The following is a 12,371-nucleotide window of genomic DNA, read 5'->3' as shown; positions in this document are numbered from 1 at the left end:
TGGTTGATAGGTACATCAGAGATGAGGTTCTGGCCAGCAAACCGCTGCACCCCTCACAACACGCCTACCAAAATGGCAAATCCACCGAGACGGCACTTCACAACCTGGTAGGTTCCATCGAAGATGCTCTGTCGAACGGTGAATCTGCTCTCTGCGTCTTCCTCGACATCGAGGGGGCGTTTGATAACACCCCCCATATGCTATACAGGAAGCCGCGGTGAGATACAATATTAAGGATTCCGTCGTAAGATGGATCCACAATATGCTGACGAATAGAACAGTCACAGCAAGCCTGGGAGAGGAGACGGTGAGGGCCGACGTTGCGAGGGGCTGCCCACAGGGGGGAGTCCTGTCCCCCCTGATGTGGACCCTCGTGGTTGATGAACTCATACATATACTCACCACAGAAGGATTTGCGGTTCAGGGTTACGCCGACGACCTTACGATCACGGTCAGAGGCAGACACCCGTTGGAATTAGCGAGGAGGTTGCAAAAGGCTATCACACTTGTGGAATCCTGGTGTCGATCACACTCGCTCTCGGCAAACCCGAGCAAAACGGAGTTGGTCCTATTCACAAGGAGAAGAAGATTCTATTTTAAGGTTCCTCATCTCTTTGGGACGCAACTACAACTTACAGATGAGGTAAAATATCTTGGTGTCACACTAGATAAAAAACTCACCTGGAAGAACCACGTAAACAGACAGACCCAGAAAGCAATCAGCACCTACTGGGCCTGCCGCAGCCTGTTTGGCCCCACATGGGGACTCAAACCAAGGATGGTCAGGTGGATATACCAGGCCATCCTTGAACCAATTATAACATACGCCTCAATTGTGTGGTGGACCTCCATGAAGAGGGGAGCACAAAGAAGGACAATAGAAAGAATATACCGATTAGCGTTGCTGGGGATAACAGGTGCGCTTCCCACTACGCCCACTATGGCTTTGGGTGCGCTGCTCGACATCAAGCCACCCCACTTAATAGCATCACTGGATGGCAATGGCTTGGAGAGCGGCCATCCGCCTACACCAAGCTGAAGAATGGTGCTCGACGAGCGGCGGGCACACCGAGGTCCTAAGGGATCGGGGATCGGAGCTAATTCTGACTCAGGGTGGTGACCGCTGCAAGACGGTGTACCTCTTCAGACGGGAATATGACGGGATTATCCCAGAAAGGGAGAAATGGCTAGAGGACCCTAGCGGCATCCTGACTCCGGGGGGGCTAGTCTGGTTTACAGACGGCTCCAAGACCGGGTCTAGCACCGGAGCCGGGATAGCGGGGGAGAGCCCAAAGGTTGAAATGACCTATAAACTGGGCCACCACGTTACGTTCTTCCAAGCAGAAGTGTTTGCCATATGGGCCTGCGCCAAATATAACTTGGAAAAAGACCATTCGGGCAAACACATCTACATTTGCAGTGACAGTATTGCTGCGCTTGGAGCCATCCATAAAGTGGAGGTAGGGTCTAAGCTAGTCAAGGACTGTATACTGACTTTGAGTCAGCTATCTCTGAACAACAGAGTCAAGCTGCTATGGGTACCAGGTCACGCTGGCATCCCAGGTAACGAGAGGGCTAACGAATTGGCACGACTGGGGGCGACAAGCTCCCAGCCATGCCATGAGTACCCCATTGGTGTCTCAACCTATGCGTTGAAAGGCCTGGCTAAGGACTGGTTAAACCAGGAATTCACCAGGCTCTGGAATAACGCTAATGGCATGAGACACGCGAGGGCCCTTTTTGAGGGACCGTCACAGAAGCTGGGTGACACCCTAATTCACCTGGACAGGGCGCGACTGTGCATGCTCGTGGGCCTAGTGACAGGACACTGGTACACGAGGAAACACCTCGCACGCATGAGACTCACAGAAGAGACATTATGCCCGAGGTGTGAGGAAGAGGACGAAACACCTCTTCACATACTTCTAAGATGCAGAGAACTAAGGGCCCTAAGAGGATCAATCCTGGGGACCTTGGAACTCTCATCATTAAGCATCTCGGCTGGCCTGGTGCCGGTGCTTCTAAATTTTGCTACAGAAGCCCAGCTGCCAAGGTACAGCCAGTAAAGAGGCTGCCTAACGGCCCGGGTACAATGGTCCCCAAGGACTGAGTGCCCGGCGAGCCTCAACTAGGTTAATAATAATAATAATAATATTTATTATTATATTACTTATTATTTTTTATATTATTATCATATATCATATATTATTGGGTGAGAGAAGAGGAGGAAAGAAGAAAGTGATGGTTGGCAGAAGACGAAAAAAAGAGAAGTATAAGAAGGAAGAAAAGCTTGGTTTGGAAAGGGGTGGAAGGAGAAAACCTAGAGGAAAAATTAAGGCATATAACAACAATCCTAGAGAAAGAGCTAGGTGTGAAAGTAGTAATAAAGGGAGCAACGGAAAGGGAAGGAGAGAGGCGAAGGGTGATGGTGATAACAGAATTAGAGGAGGAAGACAACAAAAAGGAAATAGTGTGGATGAGGAACGGGATCTGGGACAGGTGGAGGGTGGAAGTGGATGAGGATTTAAACAAGGAGGAAAGAAGACTGAAGTGAATGATCAAGGAGAAGGCGAGAAAGGAAAAAGAAGAAGGAAGAAGCGTATTATTCAACAGCAGAGAGATCTGGGTGGACGGAAAAGAAACGAAGTGGTGCGAGGAGAAGAAGAGGCGGGAAAGGATGACACTAAAGGAAAGGCTAGAAAGGGTTGCAATCTAGGGAAGAACGGAGAGAAAAGAAGAGCGGGCGAGTGCATCCAGGGAAAATATATGTATTTAGTTTATTTAGTTTTATTTTACTTATTTTACTTTTTACTTATTTGGAGCATAATTATCGCGTTTTGCCGAGTGCAATTAGGCTTATAGCAGCATTCTGATTTGTTTATTTTCTTATGTTATGTTTATTTTGAGTATATAATATGTTATGTTATATTTATGATTATTTACAATCTATGAATAGAGGTTTATTTATTTGTTTATTGATACAAAGAGTATATAGGTTCAGTTATAGTTACAGTTCTTAGATTAGCGCAAGGCTACAATAACACAGGCTTTAGTTTTTAGTTTCAATGGTAGAAGAGGCAGTCAGCGGAAAAGGCAAAGAGTCAAAGGCTTAGTTTGTATAGGGATAGTAATAGGCATATAGTTGTAAACATAGGATAGACGAGGAAGGCAAAAAACGAAGATTTTATATTATATATTTTTATACATTTCTTTTTACGTTTATATGTACTTTTTAAGTAAAAAGAGGCGTAAGAAAGATTGTAGAGAGAAGGGGTGAAAAGTGTAACAGGTTCGGGTACGCTCCTGAGAAAAGCGCCACATAATCCCGCAAGGGGAATGGTTAAATAAATACAATCATATATTATTATTTTTTATATTATTATCTTATATCATATATTATTATTTTATATAATTCTTTTATATTATATTTTTATTATTTATGTATTACTTATGTTATTTATATATTATATTACTTATATCAGTTTTTATCATACTTGTATCATATTATATTATATTACGAATGTTTCAAATAAATTCATTTTTATTTTCATTTAAACGCAGTAGTTATTTTGTGTTTTTAAATATGCTGTATGAGAATTTACATTTCCTATATGCTAGCATTGTGATTGAAATTCAAAAATGTCTTATAACACGAAATTCGAGCGATACGCGAAACTGACGCGCCAAGGTCACTGGAGAGGCGTACCGCGCAACTCAACGTTTAAAGCCGAGTATCCACCTGTATCAAACGCCCGTATCGTATCACCGTTCCGAACCCTTTTGAATAGGCAGACGTTGCCTCGTTGCATGCCACGACGTGTTACGGCTCGGACAATATTTCTTCGTTTCTTGAAAGAAACTCGTATAGGCGAGAAGTTTCGATTTCCTGCATGCTGTTTCTTTATTGTAATTGTCCTAACCATATCGTGTTTGGTATCATTTTAATCAGAAAAACGTCACAAATATCTTGGTAAAAGTTTTATAAGAAAAAAATGAAAAATAACAAAGTTCAGTCATTGCATTAGTATTATCTCACTGATATATCCGATTTCAGATCATATTATCTCGAGCCTCAAGTGTCATGTTTCCACTTGACATAGCATTTCGGGCCTTCGCCTGGGTATGTTGTTTTTACGTTTCAAGTGGTCTCCGAACCTATCCTTTGAACAGCAAGAAACCGACAATTTTCGGATCGGCCCGTTCCTTCACCTCCGTATCACAGCCCAATAGAACTTTCGATACTCGGCAACGGAAAAATCTCTGGAAAATTAACATTGTCCTTTTTCAATAATCACAGGGGTTCTTATTAACATTGCTCTTTTATGTACAGCGTATCACCGAAGATAATTGATCTGCTTAAATATATTTAGACGATAAAATTTGTCTAAATTAAATTAGCTTAAGTTCATAAATAATTTCATCGATTTTGAAATGAATCCAATAATACCACAAGATTTCAAATAAATTTAAACCCAAGTGACGGCACGAAACGCTATGTCAAGTGCAAATGCATAAACCTTTCCTTCGATGCAACGGCAAAGAATCGACAAATTTTTCGGATGGGTCCGTTGCCTCCGTTCCTTTGGAACGGCACGCAGCAAAACGAAACTCCTCGCCTGTAGTGGCCCAGTCCTATTGCCGAACCGTTTCTATCAAGAAACGAAGAAATATTGTCCGAGCCGTAGCACGCCGTGGCATGCAACGAGGCAACGTCTGCCTATTCGAAAGGGTTCGGAACGGTGATACGATACGGGCGTTTGATACAGGTGGATACTCGGCTTAATGCATTAACGTATAGGGAAACTTTGACGGCTTTTTTCTAGGGGAAGGATTGATTTCCGGCATATGGTTCCTTTCAGACTTTTCATCCCCTCGATGAGCACTATACAATAAGCCAATAAAAAAATTTGACCTTGAAATTAGGGGTCAAGGTTAATTTTGCGGTCGCTTTCTTTGACAGATCTCCACCGATCCAGAGGTGTAGAATCACCCCATATAGGTCGTGACATTTAATTTTTTTACACCCTGTACATAAAAATCATAATTGCACCGACGAGTGCACACAGTTCATATGAAGAGCTGTATAATAAACGATTACAATCGAAGGTCGCAATGCACCTGCGGGTGCACACAGGTCATATGAAGAGCTGTTCTATAGTCTATTGCGACTGCACCGTTGAGTACTCACAGTTCGGATGATGAGCTGTTCTACAGTCTATTGTGACTGCACTCGGCGGTGCACACACCACACATAATGAGGTGTATAATAAACAATTGCACCTGCGAGTGAAGAGGACCGTCTTTGACGGAGGTAGTGGTGGGTCTCTTCACACTCTCATATTAATTTTTACTTTCAGCTACTTTTTCTTACTTTGCATAGGAAGAGAACAATTCTTTCATATCAAATGGAAAAAGTATAGGTCGTGACATTTAATTTTTTTACACCCTGTACATCGTCACATGTACTTTCTTGTGTACTGCTACATGTATTGTTGCTCTGTTTTATGTATGCAGACTCTCTAATAGGTTACTGCCGATTAAATCTACTGTCTATAATTTCTGACAACATGGAGTCCTCTTAAAACCTTTTCAGTTTTTGCTCCATTTCTGTTGCCCAGAATCTGTCGTCTCTGTGTACTTTTGTAATTTTTATTCCTTTTTGTGTCCATAATCAAAATAAAGCAGTTTGCCTATTCGCTATGTGCAATTGTCCTTGTATTTGATAATAATAGTGATGAATTTTATTCATCCAATCACCTCGAAAGATACGCCGTATCGCAGGTAACTGCTGTATTGCTTCAGCAGGCAATAAATCCTTCGCCGATTCAGGGCATTTCAGTTCGACGATACTATCTTCGTCCACGAGGCCGTCAGAAGTTGCACCTAAATAAGGCACAATGGCATCGATGAATAGACCACACGGTAGAACATGGATTCCCAGTTCCGTTTCCAATTGTCTCAAGGCATTTGCCTCGTTTTCTTTTCCATATTCAAGGGAACGCAAATATTGAATCTGCGGATACGTTATACTCTTTATAGTATTTTCTCTTGGTGTATTCTGTCTCAATCGGCATACCTTGCCGAAATGTGATGCAGTTAATAACTTTTTCGATAGGCTATCCATTTCTCGCCCTTGGCTTGATCACGAGTTTCTGCTTCAATGTTATGTCGCATCGTTTGCCACTGAAGGAGTGTAAGCATGTGCCTCTCACACTCAGAAGAGAATACTGTTTCTTCTATGTCTGGTTTTTCTGCTGTGGGGCAGTAATCTTTGTCGCACGATTGCTTTTCGTATCGAGATGCTTTGGTTTTTTCTTTATATTTCGCTGCCATTTGCGATGCATGCTTACGTCGTTGTTCCATATTTTGTACGATGGCTGTTGGTTCCTTGTTCATAGCAGTACTCAATCGGCTGAACAACTCTCCTGAATTGAAATGAAGGATAGCAGCAGAGACTCTACCCTGATACGAGCCCTTGCGTCCAAAGTTTATTCTTTTGCCACCGATGAATTTCGCAATGATGTTATTGAAACTTTCCACTGGATTATTATTTAAACCATATAACAAGCTTTCAGCTTGAGGAAAGAGCAGTTACATCGCTTCTTCAATGCTTTGATAAATACCGCATTCTTTCAATTGTGGAACATAGTTCACTCTGTTCGGGTCAGAGTATTTGTTGCACAAGTATGCTAATCGTTGACACTCCTGATGTTCACCGAAAACATGGCTCGCTACATTTTCATATCTGTTTTTAAATTTTTTATTTGATCAGCGAGTGTTACTTTCTCTTTGAATCGGTATTCACACCAGTGCGCAGGCGAATGGCATTCTCTTCTACAATAACTCGTAGTTCCTGAAGCGGCCTTTTGTGGCGATCTCATTTATTTTTCTACTAAAGTTGCGTAGCAGGTGATTGGTGCATTCAATTTTTCGTACATGCACCATATACTCTTTGTATGGATCATTGTCCAATATCTTTTTGTACACACTGCTATCTCCATCGGCAACTAATATTGAATATATCAGGCCGTGCATCTACAATAGCAGCACTTTCCATACCAGTTGAATTTTGGTGTTGGAGAAAGCGTTTCCCGGCGCTCTACCTCCTACCACCATTCTTCCCACCCCCGCTGTGCTAGCAGCGTGCGACGAGGCCCATGCGCCTTTTGTTTCTTTTACTACGTCGCGAAAGTTTATTAGAAGAGCACCTTTTGATTTATTAGACAAGAGTATTTTGTATAATCATAAAACTATTAGTAAGTATTATAGAAGTGTTGTTCATACATATCACAAATATACATATATTTTCCTACTGCATAATAATAAAGCCTGTCAGCGTTTTTTATTCACACACCTATAAAAGCAGACTGCGCCAACATCTGTAACGACCCCAATTTTTGAAGCAACGATGCTGCTGTGCCTCTTCCTTCTTCTTGGCAGCGGTTTAGCAAATTATACAGAATTTATTTTTTACGTTGATGTAGAGCACCTTTTTGGTGTGGTATCCCACGATGGCTCCGACACCAGACAGAGAGTTGTAATCACCTCCACGGTATGATCTCTTCATCCAACTGCTATCTGCGACAACTGGAATGCATGGTATATTACAGCCTGGAAGTATATCGCCTTTTGCTATAGCTAGCTCTTTTTCTAATTTCCCTGCGTCTTCTATTTCTCGTTGCGAAGCCAATTCGAAGGCATCGATTATTTCATCTTGGCATTTTTCGTAGATTCTCTTGCTCATGTACGACACGTTCATGCCAGAAAGTATTTCTTCTAGTTGATTATATCCGCCGCCTGTCATCATTGTACCGGAAACAGAGCTGCGGTTGATGTCCATTGTGTTATCACTGTTCTGAAGGCACGATACGCACTCGACGTGATTACACTGTACTTTATACTTTTTTGCCAGTCCGTTTTGTTGACATCCAATTATTTGGAAGTGTTTGACGCCACAGCCGATACTTGAATGTTTTCTAAGCTGTACTATTTGCTTGAAAACATATTGAAAATGGACGAAATCTATCCCGTTAGAAACTGGTTTTTCTTCTAACTGCGGTGGTTCTGCTGTTTCTATCAATGCGTAATCTAAATCAGAATCAATTTCTTCCACGTTTTCTTCATACGCTTCCACGTATTTTGGTTGGGACAATACCGAATCAATATTATTAAAATCCTTTGTAGTAAGATTGCATATATAACATTTTTGTGTAGATAAGTTTCCTGTTATAGAATGCCTGCTGGTAGGTATGCGTTGCATTCTTTTTTCATTGTTGTTATTATTCGCCAAGTTGGTTGCTTAGAAACAAACATTCTGCGAGTAACAATTAGTCAAAGACAGTACGATCTGTAACAGTGCATTAGTTAACCGTGAAATTAGATAAATACCTATAAGAAATTTTCATTTTTATAACATGAATAGTGCTCAGTGCGGTGAGTATTGTTGTTCAGAAATTGTTACAGTATATGGATACCAAATGAATTTGGTTGCGAATTCTTTTCATTCCAGTTAAAACTAAACGTAAATTTCAACGTTATAGATTGAGGATAATTTTTATTATCCTTTTAATATTTTTATTTCGTAGGTTCAAGTAGTAATTTCATATTTATGTATCGAAAGGAACTAATTGAGATTTTAAGAGGTATTCCTAGTGACGGGAAAAATGGTTAAATGGTCTTATGCAATTGACATACAATGTCGATACTATTAGCTTGAATTCGGAAGTTGGCAAAAAGAAATCGGTAAGTTACTTTATAAAATTAGCATAATATATAAAAAAAAAATTATTGGTATAAACATAACGAAAAATTTGTTTAGCGTATTGTTGGACGGCCATCATCGCTAGACTTTTCATCTTTGAGTGATCGAACCAAAAAGATGCGAACTGAACATCTAAGAAAAGAACACTCTACAGATGAGTTGGCATACGCAACTCAAATGAAATTAAGATTCGAAAAGAAAGCAGGTGAAGCTGAAATCATTAAAGATATTATGTTCACATCTCCAAATAAAGCGAAGCAATACAAGAATGCGTATTGTGATAGTTTAAACCCTCACATTCCGTACACACCCACAGAGGCTTTATCAATATTAGTTGAAGCAAAATTGAGCAAAGAACAATACAATGTACTAAGAAATACTGCAAAAAAACATGGTTATAATTTATACCCAAGGTATGAATCTTTAATCGAGGCGAGATAAATGTGCTATCCAAATAACATTTCAATATCAGAAACAACAGTGGAAGTACCATTACAGGAATTATTAGATCACACAGCAAATCACCTATGTTTAGTACAAAAAGAAGTTATATTAAGTGTTGATCAGGAAAAATGTGATTTTAAATTGGTCTCAAAGTGGGGATGTGATGGAACATCCGGAATGAGCGAATACAAACAAAAATTTGAAAATCCCACAAAATCTGATAGTAGTATATTCGCGTCATCTCTCATTCCAATACAACTTACATCTGTTTCTGAAAACACAACAGAGGATAAAATTATATGGCAAAATATTCGAACATCTTCACCCAGATATTACCGCCCCATTTATGTTTTCATACATGAAACGAGAGATTTAATAAATGAAGTAGTTGCAAACATTCAAAACCAAATTGAACAATTACATCCAACAGAAATTACTATACAGGAGAGAAAAATACATATAACACATCAGTTAATATTAACAATGGTAGACGGAAAGGTTTGCAACGTGATAACAGGGAATTCATCTACACAAAAATGTTATATATGTAATCTTACTGCAAAGGATTTTAATAATATTGATTTGGTATTGTCTCAACCAATTCATGAAAGTAATTTAAAATTTGGATTGTCACCTTTCCATGCCTGGATTTGCTATTTCGAATGCTTGTTACGAGTATCATACAAATTGTGTATTAAGCACTGGCAAGCTAGGAGCATCGAACACAAAAAGCAAGTGAATGAAATGAAAAGCAAAATTCAAGATAAGTTTAAATTACAACTTGGTCTATTGGTAGATAAACCAAAAACAAATTATGAAAATTCGAATGACGGCAACACAGCTCGTCGATTTTTCGAAAACTATACTGTTTCGGCACGTATAACTGGTATAGACGAAGACTTGATTAAAAGATTTTATTACATTTTACTTACAATTTCTAGTGGATATCATATAGATGTTCCAACCTTTGAACAATATTGTTTGAATACAGCCAAACAATTCGTGAACTTTTACGAATGGTACAATATGAGTACAACAGTTCACAAGATATTGATTCATAGTCCACAAGTAATTTCCCAAGCAATTCTACCTATAGGCCAACTTGGAGAAGAAGCCCAGGAAGCAAGAAATAAGGACTTGAAGAGATTAAGGGAATTCAACTCCAGAAAATTTTCTCGTTTACAGAATCTAGAAGACGTGTTTCACGGACTTTTGATTTCTTCGGATCCATATTTATCCAGTTTAAGATTTTTAAAATCAAAAAAATTAAAACAATATCCGAATGATGTCCTTCAGTTTTTCAAAGAACCTGATGATCGATGAAATCATAATAAAATAATCTAGTTTATTTTAAAAAAATACGAGAAGAAATCATTTTTTTTAAATTGTTTATCCCTTCCCCATTAATTAATTTTTCATATGTATATACTTTATTTTACGCAACAAGTCATAAAATGTCATAATATCTGATTTAGAAATATATTTGGAATTTTTGCCACGTTTTGGAGATTTATTTTACACCAACTGTGACGAAGGTCGCAAAAAGTCGCAACCTTTTTTTGGATTATAATGTTCATATTTATGTCTATTTTTAACTGAAAAAAGAAATTTAGGTGGGACTTGAAGGACCTTAATTATAAACAAAAAAATTATAATCACTGTCAAAATTTCCAACTTTTTCTTTATTTTAATCATTTAGAGTAAAGCATTTATCACATTAAATAGTATCCATGTGTAACGTCCCGCTAAGAAAACCCAGCACTTTTCGTTTTTTCTTTTTTATTGTTACAATTAATTTTAGTTCAAATTTTGTACAAGATGTTTAATTTAATTTCTTTTTATTATATTTAGTTAAGTTTATAAGAAATATTTAGTTTAATTTGTATTATATATATATTTTTTCTGTAATAATAAATAATTTTCATTTAAAACTTCAAGAAATAATTCAGTCTAATGAATAAGTCGATAAACGTATAGTCGGTAAGTCGGCCGATAAAATAGATTATCGATAAATTATCGACGAGCGACCACGTGTGCGCCAGCGCAACCCCGATGATCTCACGGTGGGGTGAGAATCTAGAGTAGGGTGACCGCGTAGATTAAGGAGCAGGGGTGCTCGGCCGTCACGTGATGGGGAATTCCAGAAATCTAGAGGAACCCTATAATGAAAAAAAGCGCTAAGTCAGCAGAATCTGACTATAAATAGAGGCGTTCCACGCAGAGTCAGATCAGATCTTCCCTGACTACGGTCAGATGCAGACAGCACTCTGAAAGTAGAGGAAAGCTTGCGCTGAATTGCTTTGGCATCTATAGAGCGCGAGATTAGTTTTGTCCTTCTCTTTCAGTGGTGACGTACGAGATTTCGGATCTGTGGACACCCTACTCATGGTACGCAACGTGTTGAACATGTGCTAATACTGAGACACACGCTCAAGTGTAAAGAGCTAGCGAGGAGCGGAGCTCCTTGAGCAGGCCTGTATTAGCATAGCTCTGGCTAGACCAGAAACCGATTGCGACCTGTAGGTAAAGTCCGCTCGTGTTTGAAGGTACCGTACAAGCCACTGGAATATAGTTTCCAGTACTTAACGTAATTTGGCAAATTGTACAGAGTGTTGGCTGTATTCGAAGATTAAGCGTTATTATTACTTATTATTAATTACTAACTACTAATCATACACTTTCTGCTGTATTTTATTATCTAGGGCGTATTCATTATAATTTCTCATTGTATTTCATATTGTAGCCGTACCTATTGTTACACTTTATATTATACTCAGAACAAGCATAGTTAGTTTACTTACTTGAATAAATAATTTTAGTTTGATACATTAATGTTGGATTTCACTCCTTAACCGCACACCACACGAACCTATAATCCCTATTTTCGTTCATACGAGTCGCCTTCTTGGGGAACCGCTCTCCCTATACGTCGGTGCAGTGACGTACCTATCATTGGGTCGTTATACATGCGATAATATTTAAAAACTTCAAGGATTAAAAATAAAAACAACAAAAACCGGAAAGAAACATTTTTCTAAAACAACATATAACGCAGTTGTTTTTAATGCCATTTTTTTTTTATAACTTATATTGTAATCTACGATCGTTGTATTTTAATATTGCTATATCAATTTTTTAAAATACCATTTCCATGAACATCGAGTTT

The 12,371-nt window shown here is 38.9% G+C and overlaps 1 protein-coding gene across 1 annotated transcript; it reads left to right on the top strand.

Annotated features, from left to right (window-relative positions):
- The first annotated feature begins 1,301 nt into the window (after window positions 1–1,301).
- Window positions 1,302–2,066, top strand: LOC117609902 (uncharacterized). Its single transcript, XM_034336663.2, has one exon. The coding sequence runs from the start codon at window positions 1,302–1,304 to the stop codon at window positions 2,064–2,066; it is 765 nt and encodes a 254-aa protein (XP_034192554.2).
- The last annotated feature ends 10,305 nt before the right edge of the window (window positions 2,067–12,371 follow it).

The sequence above is a fragment of the Osmia lignaria genome, chromosome 9, assembly GCF_051020975.1.
Source record: "Osmia lignaria lignaria isolate PbOS001 chromosome 9, iyOsmLign1, whole genome shotgun sequence".
Lineage (NCBI taxonomy): Eukaryota > Metazoa > Arthropoda > Insecta > Hymenoptera > Megachilidae > Osmia > Osmia lignaria.
The sequence above is the reverse complement of the archived record's forward strand: the minus strand, read 5'-3'. Positions and strand labels throughout refer to the sequence as shown.